This window comes from Gouania willdenowi, chromosome 13 (assembly GCF_900634775.1).
Source record: "Gouania willdenowi chromosome 13, fGouWil2.1, whole genome shotgun sequence".
Lineage (NCBI taxonomy): Eukaryota > Metazoa > Chordata > Actinopteri > Blenniiformes > Gobiesocidae > Gouania > Gouania willdenowi.
In genome coordinates this window covers 2,582,577-2,600,820 of record NC_041056.1, presented here as the reverse complement: position 1 = coordinate 2,600,820, position 18,244 = coordinate 2,582,577, and the positions used below count along the sequence as shown (strand labels likewise).

At 38.3% G+C, this 18,244-nt stretch overlaps 1 protein-coding gene across 1 annotated transcript; it reads right to left on the bottom strand.

Annotated features, from left to right (window-relative positions):
- Nucleotides 1-2,293: 2,293 nt before the first annotated feature.
- Nucleotides 2,294-5,119, bottom strand: sb:cb81 (mRNA decay activator protein ZFP36L1). Its single transcript, XM_028465206.1, has 2 exons — nucleotides 5,002-5,119; nucleotides 2,294-3,662 (listed from the first exon to the last, which is right to left on the bottom strand). The coding sequence occupies exons 1-2, from the start codon at nucleotides 5,053-5,055 to the stop codon at nucleotides 2,571-2,573; spliced, it is 1,146 nt and encodes a 381-aa protein (XP_028321007.1). The 5' UTR covers nucleotides 5,056-5,119; the 3' UTR covers nucleotides 2,294-2,570.
- Nucleotides 5,120-18,244: the final 13,125 nt, after the last annotated feature.

Here is an 18,244-nt window from a genome sequence, read left to right as displayed (position 1 = left end):
CACATGCTAAAGCTAATTTCCAATATCATAAATGTGTGTGAAAAGCAACGACAATAACAATTACAAAGTTTCTAAGCGTCAAAATAAAGTGAAATATTGTCAATACTATATATTCATACAGAAATGTAACAAATGCACTGAGATCAATTAACGTCCAGCCGTTAGCTAATATGCTAAAGCTAGCATTAGCCCAGCGTGTCATATTGTCCATAAACATGTGGGTGTCGTAGAGATATGAAAATAGAGCTGAAGTTTGTCATAACGTCTCATATAACGTCAGAATTTCGGTGAGAAATTACATTTCTGTCTCTGTCGACCGTTAATGAAAATGTGTAAATGTGAAATATTTTCCCCAAAAATGCATGAGAATATAAATTCAGTGTCAGATTAAAATGTTTGCTGGATTTGTTTGAAAATGAAACTAAACTAATAATAATAAGTGAGAAGTTCCGTATATTCTGTGATTATTAAAATCAGACAATTAAATGATTTGATTAAAATCCTGCTTTGAATAAATGAAGGTTGCTATGTCTGTAAAATTGTGAAGTTACACTTATTTACTAAGTTACCTAGTTAGTTACTAAGTTACTGATGATCACATAATCCATGAAAAAAAGGTAAACATTAAAGGTGTTCAAGTGCAACCAATGGGCAGCCATTTAACAAACATTAAAGTGACTCAAAGGGATTATTCAGCATAAGTTCAATTATTTTATCAATGTTTTACTCGTCGGAAAGTGTTTTTTATTCTAATTTACAAATACTTGGGTAGATTTTTTTCTCTCTCAAAAAGTCATTTTACAATCAAAAAAATAAATTAAAAAAAAACAAGAAGGAAAAAAATAATTTAGTTTATTTTTGATAAAATATTCATAACTACATATTTTTAATTTCAAAATAAGTTAAATAAAATTATAAAGCTTAGAGAAGTGTCATTTCTTTGGTGATGATCAATTCAAAGCAAACACATGAAACACAGACGCGAGCTTTTATTTAGGAAAAACAACAACCTTTATTTCATAATAAAGATGAACATATATTAGAATAAACACAGTTCATGGAATGTAAACAATAGATGCATTAAATTATGTCAAAGAAAAACAAATGCAACAGCAATAAACAACACAACGTGGGACAATAAATATGACTTAAGTTAAACAAAGTTACACAATCAGCTTCGCGAAGCTTTCCAAACAAAGAAAAACACAACAAACTGTGTCAGATTTCACTTCCTACTCGGACACGACGGCCGCCATTTTCCTCCGACTTTAAAAGAAACAACCTGACTAAACCTTTCAGGTTCCTTTCAACTTACAAAAACCCACTGGCACGCAGACGTGGAGCAGCGAGGAGGAGCAGCGTGCGTAGATAACGAGGTGAACACGTATCAGGTGGACGGACACAAACGGAGTCGTTCTATTGGCCGGTGGAGAGGAGCGTGGACTCACTGAGAGGTAAAACATTTAAGGCAACATGGATGAGTGCAGAATGCCAAAGTCCTCGTTCTCCTCTCCACCGTTCAGTAAAGCTACGGGTTAGCACGCCGCGGCGCTCGCTAACGCACACGAGCACAAAAACATCTTTCAAATAAAGCAATAAATAAGTAGAAACGTGACGGTGGTAGCTACGGCTAACAGCTAACTGTGCTAACATGGACTTTGGTAACTAGTTTTCATCCTTCAAACAGACACGTAACGAAGCGTCAGAAGACTACGAGCGAGCGTGATTATAGATCCTTCAATCAGGTACAAGTCATCAGGAGGTATACAACAGTATACAGCAGTACGGTTTCAGCGAGAGCCGCACATTTCCCTTCATCGCAGTGAACAGACGCAGGACGCCAGAATTCACAAAAAAATAAACCGTAAATGTTTTCCCTAAAATCATCAGAAGATAATGAATATAAATTAACTATGTTTATCATGTTCGGAACGATTTCACAAAGTGTAACAGCTGTAAAGTATCAAAACAGAACCAAACGTAAAAATTGGGAAGAATTTTTAATGGATTATTAAAGATTAACCTTTTTTTTTTTCCAAAGACACTTTTCAAAAGTATTCTAAACAAATCTTAAAATGTGTTATTAGTGTATTTTTTGGTTTTGAAGTATTTCTAAATCATTTTTTTTAGTATTTCTATATGTTTTTAAAGGATTTAAAACATATTTTCAAAAGTGTTATTAATGTAATTTTAAGTTTTTTTGGGGGGGAAGTTGGACAATATTTTTAAAGGTTTATTAAATTCTAAAGTTTTTTTTTAATTCTTATTTGCAAAATCTTTTGAAATATTTTTTCCAATTTTTTTTTTTTTGTTTATCATGTTTGGAACAATTTCAGGACGTTCAACAGCAGTAAAGTATCGTAAAGTCAACCGTAAATGTTTTCCCTAAACCATCTGAAGATTATAAATATACATTTACGTAAACGTATGAACTCTGCGATGGAAAATGGCGGCTCTACGCAGGAAGTGGACGAACGCGCAGCAGCGACTACTGCTGCTCGGACAGGAAATGCAATATGCACAAAGATTGGTTCGCCCTGCGGCGTGCGGGACATCTTGAGGACGTCTGGCTACTGGTCGGTGACCGACAGGCTGCTGAAGATGGGCAGGCGCCGATTCTCCAGGCCAGGGGAGTCGGCGCCGCTGGAGGAGGAGGAGCTTAGGGAGCAGGAGGACGCGTAGCCTTCCTCCGACAGAGAATCGGCTGAGAAGCAGCGCTGCAGCTTGGCCGGTGGCGGGACGAGCGACTCGCTGACGGCGTAGAAACGCAGAGCTGAGTCGGCGGCGTCAGCGAGACCCGTAAGACCTGAGAGGCGGTATCTGCAGTGTTTGAGCGCCCCCGGCTCAGGAAAGAGCGGTGAAAGAAGCTCGGGACTTCCTGACGACGATGGGGGTGGAGAAACAGATGCAGCGCGGGCGAAGACAGCGGCCAGCGGCGGCAACGACTCTTCCACGGGTTTAAAGTTGTGTCGTGACGAGGAAAACCCGGCGAAGCTCAGGCTGTGTCTCAGCAGAGGGGGGCGTGGCTTCTGTGGCGGTGCAGGGGTGGAGCCTCCCACCTGCAGCTCGTCGGCGTTGTGTATGAAGTGGCAGCGGGCGCCGTACGGGCAGAATCCGATGGTGTGAAAGGTGCGGCACGGCTCCGTCTTGTACTTGGGGTGTCGGCTGAGGCCGCGCAGCTCCTCCACGCCGTGGGCGAACTGGCACTTGGTTCCGTACTTGCAGGTTCCGTTCTCCTCAAAAGTGCGGCACAGCTCCGTCTTGTAGCGTGTGGAGATGTGAGGCAGCGGCGCTCGGCTCGCCGCCGCATCGCTGAGGGAGAACCCTGGGGGCGGTTGTAGCGGTGGGGGTGTTTTCAGACTGCACGCCTCAATCATGCTGACCGAGCGGTCCACGCGGAACGGGATGTGACTGAGGGAGGACCGCGGGAGCCGTCCACTCCACGCCTGGTCCAAGGCGGAGCCGCTCAGACCCCACCCACAAGATTCCGCCTCTTCCTCCAAACTAGCGCCGCTGTTGAACTTGGAGTTTGGGAGCGTGACGGGGCAGAGCGAGTGGCGCCGCTGGAAGCCCAGAACTCTGTGGGTCTGAGATCTCATGGGGGCACCGCCCCCAGCCCCGCCCCCACCGCCACTGCTGTTCACCTCCAGGCTCTGGAAACTCTGCCACAGAAGAAGAAGAAGAATTAGACGGGAACATTTCTTTAACTCGACACAGGAAATAAAAGGCAAACGTTTGTAAAATTAAACACTGCAGAGAGGTTAAGCTGCGTTGCCAGATTGGGTGCGTTTCAGGACAAATAAAGGAAGGAAACGGTGTCTGTTCTGACTGAAGGAAATTAAGCCTTTAGTAACTTCACAATAAAACAAACAAGTTTTAAAGAATTTTATTCAGTTTCATTTAAATAATCGCAAAGTAAGATGAACATTTTTTGAAAAAAGGTAAAGACCAAAAAAGGTAAAGACATTCCAAAAGTGTTTTCAGTTTATCTTTGAGTTATGTTTTTGAACAGTTGTGAAGTATTTCTAAAGTATTTTGCCTTATTTTGTGTGTTTAAAGCTTTTGATGAATTTTTAAAATATTTAAAAAAAATTTAGTCTTTAAAACTCTTCACTTTTAAAAACCATTATTAATAAACTTTTTAGATTTTTTGGTTGAAAAGTTGGGAAGTATTTCTGATGGTTTATTAAAGAGTTAATAAATACTTCAAAAATTATTTATAAATACTTATCAACTTTCCGAAAAAATATCTAAAAAATACTTTGAAGAGAAATTTCAAAAGACTGATATTAAATAGATATAAAATATGAAAAAAAAAACAATATTTTTAAATACTTTAAAAATTATTTAAAAACAAACTTATGAAAATACTGCATAAATCCTTTAGAAATGCATCACAACTTAAAGATACACTGATAACACTTTTTAAAGATTCGTTTATAATACTTTTCAAAAGTCTATTTGGTAAAAAAAAGATTTAAAAAGATTTAGCAAATTTATAAAAAAGAAAGTGAAAATGTGTTCAAAAGTTTTTAAAGGATTTCTAAAATAGTAACAAAAGTATTTTCAGTATAAAACTTTTCAAAAGTCTCTTAAAAATAAAAGTGTTAATGTATTTTTGAGGGAAAGTTGGGAAATAATGTAAATAGGTTTTTTTTTTTTTTTTTTTTTAAATAAATAATAAATATATATATTTGCAAAACATTTTTCAAAATTTTTTCTCAAATTGACTTTTCAAAAGTGTTTTAATAAAATCTTAAAATGTGTCATTGGTGTGCTTTTTGAAAAGGTTTTAAAGTATTTCTAAAAAATAGTTTAAACAGCTGTTTACATTCAATTTCCTCCTTATTTTATGAATTTATCTTTCCTTTTTAGTTTGATGTGTATTTGTGTTGAATCAATGCAAACATTTGAGAGTGTGAAGCATCTTCTTTAATGATCTGAGTCCAAATGAAGGATAATAAACACGATAAAAGTGATAAAATGATAAAATGATGGTACCTTGCAGAATTCCTCATCCAGCTCCAGGAAAGGCGTGAGAAAGTCTGACGACATGTTCCACAGAGTGTGAGTTTCACTCTGAATAAAGAGAAGCTTCCAGAGAAGCTGAAGGAGAAGCAAACTGAGCAAAGTTCACCAAACCATCTGCTGGAATCTGTTTAAATAGAGGAGGAACCCCCCCCCCGTGTGTGTGTGTGCTGCATTGTGATGGTTATGGGTGAGTGTGTGAGTGTGTGTGTGTGTGAGGGGGGGTGAACCTCTTTTACACCATTCATCAGCATATACTTAAAGAAGCTTTTTATTCTCGTGCGTTACAGCCGCGTTGTTTCCCTAACAACCACTGAGACAACACAATGGCCACGGTTACATGATGTTTTAAATTCGGAATTAGTTAATCTGAATTAAATCATTCAGAATTAAAGTGTTCTGCTTCCTGTTTACATGGTAATAGTGATTCCCGAATTGAGGTTTATTTGGCTTTATTTAATTCCGCTTTAGGTCTGGGGGCTGGGAAGGCTCTGATTGGACAGGGGGAGAACGTGACATATTCACGTCTATCAAGAAAAACACAAACATTTTGTTGTCGGCTGTAATAAAGAACACCACATGAGAACGACGGTTTCAGTTTGGACCGTGGAACGGAAGAGAGAAAGGAACTAATCACCGGTAACCTCTGGAAAACAATAACCAGGAATAAATATTTGGTAAAGATAGGAGCTCTAACAACTGGTAAAATGATAAACTGGTGATATTACAGCAGTACATGCAGTACGGGGAGGCATTGACTCCACCTCCAGGTCCGATAGTGTCAGCCAATCGGTGACACCTGTTCCGTTTACCGCGTTTACCGAGGTCCGTGTGTGTTTAATAAGTCCGTTTGTGTCCGTGTGAAAGTCTGCATGTTTATGCCTCCGTCCATCCATTCTTTTCATTATATCCATGTATTCAGAGGCTTTTATGAAATAAATAGTCTTGCTAGAGTCCGGGCAGCCATCATGGATTATGTGGTAAATCGCACAACCGGAATTATTTTAAAGGAATTAAGTGTTTACAATAAAGAGGAATTATCTAATTCGGAATTAAAATGGCAATAAACCAGCCACCTAATTCGGATTTAACTTTAATTCGGAATGAAATTAGCATTAGGAATTAAGTGTTCACATGGTCAGATTAAAGAGGAATTAACTTTTATTCTGCTTTAAAGAGGAATTAAAGCTCCCATGTAAATGTGGCCAGTGTATACTACATCTAGATCTACATAGATATATAACACACACACACACACACACACACACACACACACACACACACACACACACACACACACACACACACACACACACACACACACACACACACACACACACACACACACACACACACGTCATTTTTAGCTGTCATTTTATTTTTTGTTTTGTCTCTTTCTGATGTTTTTTGGTGTTCTGTATCTTTTTGTTTTTTGCCTCTTTTTGTTGTTTTTTTAAAAATCTTGTTTTGTGTCTGCTTTTTTGTTTCTGTTGTTCTGTAAGTTTTTAGTGTTTTTTAATCTCGTATAATTGCGTAATTATAATAAATGTTTTTGTTTTGTTTTTGTCTGTTTTGTGCTTGTTTTATGTGTCGTCTCCTTCTGTAGTTTCTTTGCCTTTTTGTGATCTGTTTGCATAATTATAAGTGTTTTTGTTATTTTTTTGTGTAGTTTTGATGTTTTGTGTCTTTTTTGTTGTTGTTTTTTTTATATTGTTGTTCTGCATCTTTGCTTTTTTGTTTTCCTCTGCAGATTTACTTCTGTTGTGCTGTATCTACAATCCACACTGGCCACGGTTACATGAGATTTTTTAAATTTGGAATTAGTTATTCCCAATTAAATCATTCAGAAATAATTTACATGGTAATAGTAATTCCCGAACTGAGGTTTACATGGAAAACCTGTTAATTGGACTTTAGTTAATTCCGCTTTAGGTCTGGGGGTTGGGAAGGCTCTGATTGGACAGGGGGCGAACATGACACATCACGTCTATCGGGAAAAACACACAACAAACCTTTTATTGTCAGCTATAACACAGAACACCACACATGAGAACTCTTTTCACTTTTATTTTGATTGTTTTTTGAAGCAGCAGCTCAACAATAACACACTTTAGTCCACGGAGCGTAAGAGAGATATGAACTAATCACTGGTAAATAAATCCCAGTAAAACTCTGGAAAACAATAACCAGGAATAAATATTTTCTCTGTGGTACAGATAGCAGCTCTAACAACCGTTACAATGATAAACGTGGTGATATTACAGTCTGTGCAGCAGTACAGGGACGCATTTACTCTGTCCATCCTCCTTTTTCATCATATCCATGTCTTTATTAAATAGTGTCGGCTCTATTCCTGGCCACCGTCTTGGATTATGTCGTCACCCAGTGCGTCATCGCCGCAAGTCGCACATGTGCAGAACGACCGGAATGAACTTAAAGCGGGATTAAGTGTTGTTAACTGTTTACAAGGAAGAGGAATTATTTAATTCAGAATTAAAAAAGGAATAAACCAGACACCTAATTTAGAATGAAGTATAATTCAGAATTCAATTAGCATTAGGAATTAAGTGTTACAAGGTCAGATTAAAGAGGAATGAACTTTTATTCCGCTTTAAGGAGGAATTAAAGCTCGCATGTAAACGCGGCCACTGTTACTCAGTCACTTTTTGATCAAACTAGTCAATGCTCAGTGGGCGGAGAAGTGCTGCTCACTATGCTGTTTGTATCTTTGTTGTGTCGTTTTTTTATCTTAAATTTCACATCATGACTCTATAAACACAGAATACTACAATGAAAAAAAAAAAAAACAATAAAAAATACACAAAATCTGCACCAAAAACACACAGAAAAGCAAGAAAAACCCAAAGTAACTCCACACAGACTCAAAACAACAACACAAATACATAAAATGACTAAAATAATACACAATAATTTAGATAGTAAATAATAAAGCAACAACAATCCCAAAGTTTGTCTGAAAGAATATGAAATTGTCAGAAAAGGCCCTGAAAAGATGATTCTAGTTTGCACATGTACGGTTTTTGGGTTTTTTGAGTGAAAAAAAAAGCTCCAAACTAACGATAAACTGTTCACTTCCCTTATCACAACGACTCACTGATACAGTACGTTAGTGTGTGTGTGTGTGTGTGTGTGTGTGATGTGCAGAGGTTTCCTGCCTGTGGTTAATGGTTGTGTAATTCTCTGCCTGTCGTTATGTTTTTATTCCATCATATTATACAGTTTAGTCCAATCTGTGTGTAAAACACACACACACACACACACACACACACACACACACACACACACACACACACACACACACACACACACACACACACGGTTGTAGCTCCTTGTTTTTGTGGTCAGGTCGTTTGAGCGACATCAACTGTATCAGATTGTGTGTGCGTGTGTGTGTGCGTGTGTGTGTGTGTGCGTGCGTGTGTGTGTGTTTCAGTTAAACCAGAGGTTTGTAACATGTGGCTGTTGAGCCACATGCGGCTCTTCTGCGTCGCCCCTGAGGCTTCTTTTCTTTCGACCAATCACAGCGCCCCTCTGACCATCAGCTCATTGGTTGTTGTTGAGCTCCTGAGTATATATAGACCATTATTTAGTCAAAGATGGAGGGTTGAGGATCCGTGGAAGCTCCGCCCCCTCAGTGACAGACTGACCCCTGCCGTTGAGTACTGACTAGTTTAGAGAGTCTGATAAAACAAAAATAACAAGATTATAATGAATTTAACTAAAAAGAGAACACATAGATGCATCATAAATTTTGCTAAATTCTTGACAATTTTGATGTCATTTTTATCCTTTTGGTTTGATTTTTGTGTTGTTGAAGTCTAATATATGGAAAACTAGTCAACACTCAATGGCAGCAGTGGCAGAGTATTTACATATGTTTTTTGTGTCTCTATTGTTGTCAAAGTCTTAGTTAACATGTTTTTGCTATTTTTTCTGTGTGTTATTGAGTTAGTTTCATACTTTACTGATATTCGTTTCTTTTCTGTGTGTTTTTAGTGTAACATACACTAGTACACACAAAAATGACTTCAAAAACACAATAAATAACACAAACTGACTCATCACAAAACATATAAACTCACAAAATATATATAATTACAAAGACAGACCTCAGTGTGAGAACGTGTTTATGGAGCTGAGCAGAACAAACAGCTCATTGTTCTCAGGCTCTTCCATATGTTCCTCTAGGAACAACACGACCTGCATCACTTTACAGCACAAACACAAGAACAATCATGACAAATCACATTGTATGATTTTTTAAAGAATGTATGTGTAAATTGTGTAAAATAAGTATTTAGTCATTATAAACAAGCAAGAATTGTGTCTCACAGACCTGTTACTCCTCCTTTAAAGCTGATATCTGGAGTTTCTGACAAATCTGTTTATGTATAATCATTTTAAAATGTGAAAAAATCTCTAGCTAGTCTTTTACTATGGTCTACTGCTGGTGGTCATTCATATACATTAATGTATATAAGTCCCGCCTTCATCCTATAGACCCCTATACAAATGGAAACAACTGCAGAGTATGCCCAGCCAATAGGCTTCCACTTCCTGTTTTTGAGACTGTCAATCAAAGTGAATGCACGGAAACAACAAACATATAAATATGATTATGGCTCTAACCTGATCCATAGACATATATCAATACGACCCGATGTGACCTTGTTATGTTCCGCGATGCACGCGCAGAAAAGTAGAGGCGTGGCTTCTGGTAAATAGACAGAGGCAGGGGGAGGAAGTGGAGCTGTTTAAGGCGGGACATTGAGACGTTTCTCAGAAACTCCAGATATCATTTTTAAGAAGCTCTTCTGTTCTCCACTCGTTACCTGTATTAGTGGAACCTGTTTGAACTGGTTATCTGCATAAAACACATTCAGACTCCATCCTCCACCATGGCCACGCCCACAGAGCTGTCTAAGAACACCAGGGACGAGAGTGGGAGGAGCCAATCTACAATAGGCAACTGTTGGCAAGGCAAGGCAAATGTATTTGTATAGCGCATTTCATACACAAGGCAACTCAATGTGCTTCACATGATCAAAAAGTGCAACAGAAAACATTCAACAACTTAAAATCAATAAGAACAGTAAAATAGCCAGCAAAAAAAAAAAAATTCAAATCATCAGTAAAATCATTTAAACTCATCAACAAACACATGACCAAAAATCTCCCTCTCAATCATACGCAGTAGAGAAAAAGAGTTCCTTTAAATTTGATTTACTATAGCAACAACACATGGTCAGTAGAGTAAAACTAGCCTGTCTCAAACATTCAACTGTGAGCCAGATACCAAAACAATCATCATTTTGCCTTTAAAAGCCTTGTTTCAGTCTTGTTATTTTTTTAAGAAGGAAACCAATGTTCAGATGTTATAGTTTTCAGCTTTTTGCTCTGAAACTGGCACAATTTGTGCAAAACTTGCTCTATTTAACGGCTGATTACGGTAGAACTAAACAAACTACAAACAATTTTTTTCTGATAAAAATAGAGACTTTAATCTTTCAGAATACAGTGTTAGATTTCAGATTTTGTCAAAGTACAAAATATTCTGTACAGTTAAGATGCTCTAAAACGGCTGGAACTGAATGAGTTAAGAATTGACTCAGTTGGTTGAAGACCACCTTCTCAATGATCTTGGCCATGAATGGAAGGTTCTGATTGGTTTATAATCAACCAGTATCGAGGCATCCAGTGTTCTCACAGCAGCAACTTTGAGGTATTTTGGTACGGTGCCTGACTGGAATGAGCAGTTAATGATCTAATCAGTAACATACTGTATATACAAATATACAATTCAGTAACAATTGACTTTACAACAGTTTTAAAGAAGTTTGAGGGTCATGTGTCAGGGCAACACGTTGATGGATTCTGTTGGAGCGATTATTAGAAAATGGAAGAAATATAAGATCACTGATAATGGCCACATTTACATGGTAGCTTTAATTATTCATCAATTCAGAATAAAAGTCAAAATCCTCTTTAAACTGACCTTGTAAACACTTAATTCCTAATGCTAATTTCATTCCAAATTACTTGTCTGATTTATTCCGATTTTAATTCAGAATTAAATAATTCCTCTTTCTTGAAAACACAATTTCACTTTAAGTTAATTTACGTCGTTCTGAGAATGCGTGACTTGCCGCAATGACGCTTTGATGATGACACAATCCAAGATGGCCGCCCAGACTAGAGCTGAGACTTTTACTCTCTCTCTTCTGCTCCGTTGAGGAAAAAGAAACCGTGTGTTATTGTTGAGATGCTTCTTCAAAACTACAAAAAAATAAAACTGAAAACAGTTCTCATGTGGTCTTATGTGTTGTAGCCAAACAAAAAAAAAAGATTTATTGTATGTTTTTTCCCGATAGACGTGAATACTCCCTGTCCAATCAGAGCCTTCCCAACCCACAGACCTAAAGCTGAATTCAATAAAGCCGAATAAACTGGTTTTCCACGTTAACCTCAATTCGTAATAACTAGTTCCATGTAAAACAGAATAAATTAATTCGGAATAACTAATTCTGAATTCAAAACCATCATGTAAGCGTGGCCACCCTCCCTGGACCTGGGCCTCCATCATAGAGCTCACCTTGTGGGGCACAAATGATGTTGAGAACGATGAGAAATGACCTGTAGAGAACTGGGACCACAGTAACTAAAGTTACCAATAGTAACACATTAGAATCCTGCAGCGCCCCAAAGCTCCTCCTGCTTCACCAGCACGTGTCCAGGCCTGTCTACAGTTTACCAGTGAACATCTGGATGATCCAGAGGAGACATGGGAGGAAGTCATGTGGTCAGAAAAAACCAAAGCAAAACTTTTTGGAATAAACGCCACTCGCCGTGTTTGGAAGAAGAAGAACACCATCCACTGTGAAGCATGGGGGTGGAAACATTATGCTTTAGGGCTGCTTTTCTGAAACTGGGACATGACGACTGGTCCATATTAAGGAAAGAATGAATGGTGAGATTTTGGCCAAAAGCATCCTTTTCTCAGTGAGAATGGGTCAGAATAGCAGCTCCAGTGTTAGTGTGTGAAAATCTTTGACCTCTGTCATTGCAAGGTCACATAAAGTATTGACTTGAACTTTTGTAACTGGCAAAATATTGATTTTCTCCACCATTATACAAATAAATGATTCAAAAATCATACAATGTCAATTCCTGGTTTTGTTTTTTTTTTACAGTTGAAGTTGTAGCTACGATGAAAATTACACATCTCATCTTTTTAGGGACAATCTGTGGCTTTCACATACTTTTTTGCACCACTTTTCACTTGTTTATGTATTAGATAGACATGCACACATACACATACGAACACACACACGAACACACACACACTTTATTTTCCCTCCAGGAATAATTGTGAACTCCCTGTCTCCAGCTCGGTGTTGAAGAGGAAAACGGCAGCTGCTTCCTGAGAGAAAATCCTTTTAAAGAGAGACAGAGGGTTTGTGTGTGTGTGTGTGTGTGTGTGTGTGTGTGTGTGTGTGTGTGTGTATGTGTCCACTGGATTATGGTTTGACAAAAACACTCGACCTCCTGCAACTTTCCCGCCACTCGTTTCCTTGGAATCCAGTAGCGCACGCACACACACACACACACACACACACACACACACACACACACACACACACACACACACACACACACACACACACACACACACACACACACACACACACACACACACACACAGTGATGTAACAACAGAGTAAAACCTCAGCAGTAGTAGTAACTGGTAGTAACACAGGCATTAACACAGGTATTAACTGGTAGTAACACAGGTATTAACTGGTAGTAACACAGGTAGTAACACAGGTAGTAACTGGTAGTAACACAGGTAGTAACTGGTAGTAACACAGGTAGTAACACAGGTAGTAACACAGGTAATAACTGGTAGTAACACAGGTAGTAACACAGGTAGTAACTGGTAGTAACACAGGTAATAACTGGTAGTAACACAGGTAGTAACACAGGTAGTAACTGGTAGTAACACAGGTAATAACTGGTAGTAACACAGGTAGTAACACAGGTAGTAACACAGGTAGTAACACAGGTAATAACTGGTAGTAACACAGGTAGTAACTGGTAGTAACACAGGTAGTAACACAGGTAATAACTGGTAGTAACACAGGTAGTAACACAGGTAGTAACACAGGTAGTAACACAGGTAGTAACACAGGTAATAACTGGTAGTAACACAGGTAGTAACACAGGTAGTAACTGGTAGTAACCCAGGTAGTAACACAGGTAGTAACTGGTAGTAACACAGGTAGTAACACAGGTAGTAACTGGTAGTAACACAGGTAATGACTGGTAGTAACACAGGTAGTAACACAGGTAGTAACACAGGTAGTAACTGGTAGTAACACAGGTAGTAACACAGGTAGTAACTGGTAGTAACCCAGGTAGTAACACAGGTAGTAACACAGGTAGTAACTGGTAGTAACCCAGGTAGTAACACAGGTAGTAACACAGGTAGTAACTGGTAGTAACACAGGTAATAACTGGTAGTAACACAGGTAGTAACACAGGTAGTAACACAGGTAGTAACTGGTAGTAACACAGGTAGTAACACAGGTAGTAACTGGTAGTAACCCAGGTAGTAACACAGGTAGTAACTGGTAGTAACTGGTAGTAACACAGGTAGTAACACAGGTAGTAACACAGGTAGTAACTGGTAGTAACACAGGTAGTAACACAGGTAGTAACTGGTAGTAACCCAGGTAGTAACACAGGTAGTAACTGGTAGTAACACAGGTAGTAACACAGGTAGTAACACAGGTAGTAACTGGTAGTAACACAGGTAGTAACACAGGTAGTAACTGGTAGTAACCCAGGTAGTAACACAGGTAGTAACTGGTAGTAACACAGGTAGTAACACAGGTAGTAACTGGTAGTAACACAGGTAGTAACACAGGTAGTAACTGGTAGTAACACAGGTAATAACTGGTAGTAACACAGGTAGTAACACAGGTAGTAACACAGGTAGTAACTACCTGTGAATACTCACAAACATTCACATAGAATTTTTTTACCTGAAAACAGGTGATTGAGAGTTTAGAAAGTGTAACAAACGGACAAATAGGTTCATTTCTGCCTATGATCCTGTTTAAAACGTGTAGTGAATCGACTGGTGATCATGGTATCCTGTGACTGTAAATGAATACAGAGCTTCTTCATCTGAAGTGTTTCAGATTATTATGACTGTAGTGAAATGTGAAAAGGCTGTGGCTTATCTGATGGTGTATTAGCTGATGTGGTCATCAGTTTACCTGGTGACCCATCACAGCTGAAGCCTCTACAGTCACACACTGTGTGGGACTGAAAATGTGAGGGTGATTGTTTAATTCAAGGTTTCATAAATAATATTTAGGGATCATATCAAGGTTGCTGTCAATTATAACTGTAATCGCGTGATTGATAATTGTAATTTAAAAAATTTAAAAATCTAAAGAAAATTGAAAGAACACATTGGATGCTCCAAAGGGCCGGATTTGGGCCTCTGGCCTCGGGTTTGACACACGTGCTGTAAGAAGTAAATTAAAGAAAAGTATTCATACCTGAAAAGTAGCGTAACTATTTGTTATTACAGTTACTTCAACTGTAAACGGATGTGCAGAGCAAACACACCATGATAATTAATTACTTCACACACACACACACACACACACACACACACACACACACACACACACACACACACACACACACACACACACACACACACACACACACACACACACACACACACACACACGAGTCGCTTCCATTGCCTTTCATTGATAAACGAAGCAGTTAACGAGACACAATGGGTGGTGCAGTGTGTGTGTGTGTGTGTGTGTGTGTGTGTGTGTGTGTGTGCGCGTGTGTGTGTGTGTGTGTGTGTGTGTGTGTGTGGTACATGAACACAGCTGTTGTCAGTTAGGAGGTGCAGGCGTAGCTGTGGATGTGGTTTGATGTTGTACATCATGTGTGTTGTTCTGTGGTTACACACAGTGTGTTATAACATGTGTGTGAGTCTATGGTTAGACACAGTGTGTACTTGTGCATGTGTGTGTGTGTGTGAATAAAGTTTTCAGAGAGTTTCAGAGAAGTGTAACGCCCCGGGTCATTTGTTGAATTCACTTTGTGTTGTCACACACACACACACCTATAATTCAAAACAACACAAAACGACCCAAATGTAAGACAACATTACTTTAAAAAGAACAACAACGAAAAGACAAAAACAAAACATTATAAAAAAACTCCCACAGAAAAACAACATGAAAAACAAGAACAAAAATTAAAAAATACTTTAAAAATAAATCAAAAACAAAAAAAAGGTGGATGAACACAAAACTACATTTGGATTACCATGAAAATCACAAAAGCAAAAACACACAAAAAAAGGAACACAACAAAAGCAATAACTCAAAAAATGACTTTGAAAAGAAGGAAAAACAACAAAAAGACAAATACAAAATCACAGAAAAAAACAAAAACATGAAAAAAATTAATTAAAACACTTTTAAAATACATAAAAAACAACAACAATGAAACTTAAAAGGGATTCAAGAAAATAAAACAACAAAAACAAGTTGAAAAAACATAAAATGACATCAAGATGACCAAGAAATCACAAAAAAAGACAAAACAAAAACAATGATACACAAAATAACTTTGAAAAGACAGAAAAAAAAAAAACAGAAAAAGAGAAAAACTAAACAAAATCAAACAAAAAAACTAAAAATCACTATAAACAACGTCAAAGTTTGGCCATGGAGGGACATGTTAACGGTGCTAAGGAGGCGGAGCTAACAGCAAAGTGCTGCTGCACACGCTCAGAGGAAGCTTTGGTTTGATGATGATGATGATGATGATGTTTACTGCCTCTTCTTCTTCTCCTCGTTCCCACCCTTCCCCCCTCGCTCTACCACCCCGACCTCTGACCTCTGACCCTCACAGCTGCTCAGCCACACACACACACACACACACACACACACACACACACACACACACACACACACACACACACACACACACACACACACACACACACACACACACACACACACACACACACACACACACGGCAGCATTCAGGGGGCGGAGCCAAAAACCTATGATTGTATCTGATCCGAGAGTCACATGATCAATATTCATGTCACCATTAGAATAACAACGACCAATCAGAGATTAACAGGAAACATAAAATGCTATGAAGCTAGATTACCTCTTATTCTAACTTTCAGGATGTAATCAGTGTGCTGTCCTACGAAGCTCGCTAACATCTTATGGTGCTAAATCACCATGGTAACTTAGGCTAAATTACCATGGTAACTTAGGCTGAACGACTAACCTGGTCGGGTCCTGGGGGGTATTTAATCAAAGTGTTCTGAATAGAGCCAGGCTTATGGTTTAAACCCGGTTTAGCCAAGCCGTCTGTGACCACGCCCCCTTTTCCCATTCCATCAAACTCTTCTCAGCTAGGAGCTCTCCAGCTCAGCCAATCAGCTGACAGCGTTTAGATTAAGTAAACATCTTTATTAGACCCATGAGATCGATCACAGATTTAATGATTAGAGACATGAGGGCGCATGCGCTGCAGCTTTTTAAACAATTAAACAGCCAATAGAAACCACTGCTGAGACCAACAGGACGTGACATCATCTGTTACTGAGCAGTGAGAATAAAGTTGAAGAAGTTTCTGTGGTTTGAACATTTGAAATGTAGTAAAGGGTTAAACGTGGTGTTATTTAGTCTATTTATCACAGAAAACAACTGATCACGTGATCAGTTCAAGATACTGTTGATGGTTTTTAAATGTCTGAATGGTTGGCTCCATCCTACCTTTCGGAGCTTTTGTTGTTTCGTGATCCAGGTCGAACACTGAGATCCTCCAATCAAATGACTCTGGTGGTGCCTATAGCTAAGCTCAAAACCAGAGGAGACCTGGCTTTTACCGTAGCGGCTCCGAGTCTCTGGAACCTTCCTCTGAATGTCAAAATGGTCCAGTCCATTCATGTTTTTAAGTCATTGTTGAAAACCCATCTTTTTGCTTTGGCCTTCAACACAAGTTGAGCAGATCCCATGTATTTTATTATTATTGTTTTATGCTGTATATCTTGTGACTGCTTTTACATTGTATTTTAAAATGTTTGCTGTGCAGCACTTTGGGCAGTTGTAGCGGTTTTGAAATGTGTGTGTATAAATAAAGTTGACATTGACATTGATCATGTGAGTTTGATACGTTTTTAACACCTGTCAGCGTTTAATAAAAGACAATGATATAACTCACAATTAAATAACATGTAATTTATGAAACTTGTGAATAGTTTATTTGAAACTTTTCTTCTAAACACATTAAACAGGTCATAAATGTTTTCTTTAAAACATGTACAAAGCCATTCAACCAGTTATGATGTCATTATGGAGCTCAGCTGCACAAACTGTGTTTCACGTGTCTGTGTTCAGGATTTAATGTGCGGGTCAGAAATCATAGACATGTTACGTAACAGAGCCATCATTAGCATCAACCCAACTTCCACGGTCTCCAGCGGATGCAATTCAGCTCCGATCCAAAAACAAACCATATATTCAGACTCAGGAATAAAACACGTCCACTGGTGACACATTTTCCATAAAATTAACATTTTTATACACCGTGATTTAGATTTTCAAGTATAACAAAAGTCTTTTTGACTCATTTTTCCTTCTGTAGATCTTTGTTTAATAATGATGACGTGGTTTCATGAGAGTGACTCAGCAGATTAAGCTAAGCCTGCTTCTTAAACCTGGTCAGGAGCAGGTTTGTCCCACAGACTGTGTTACTATGGTAACCAAGGTGTTTTCTCGTTGATGAAACCACTTTTCCAGTTAGAACCAGGCTTAACAGAGCCAGACTCTCAGGTTAAACCTGGACTTAATCCTGTGTGTTGTGTTGTCTTTTTGTGCATTTCTGTTTTCATATTGTGAATTTTTTGTTGGCGTTTTGTTTTGGTTTTTTTTGCGTTATGTATTTTAGTGAGATTTGTGTATATTTTTGTTGTTTTGAGTGTTTTTCAAGTTGTTTTGTGTATTTCTATTGTTTTGGGACTGATTTCTATTGTTTTTTACATTTGTGTATTATTTCTATTCGTGTTGTGTGTTCTTGTCGTCCCTCTGCATATCTTTGTTTTTTATTTTGTGAATTGTTTATTGTTTT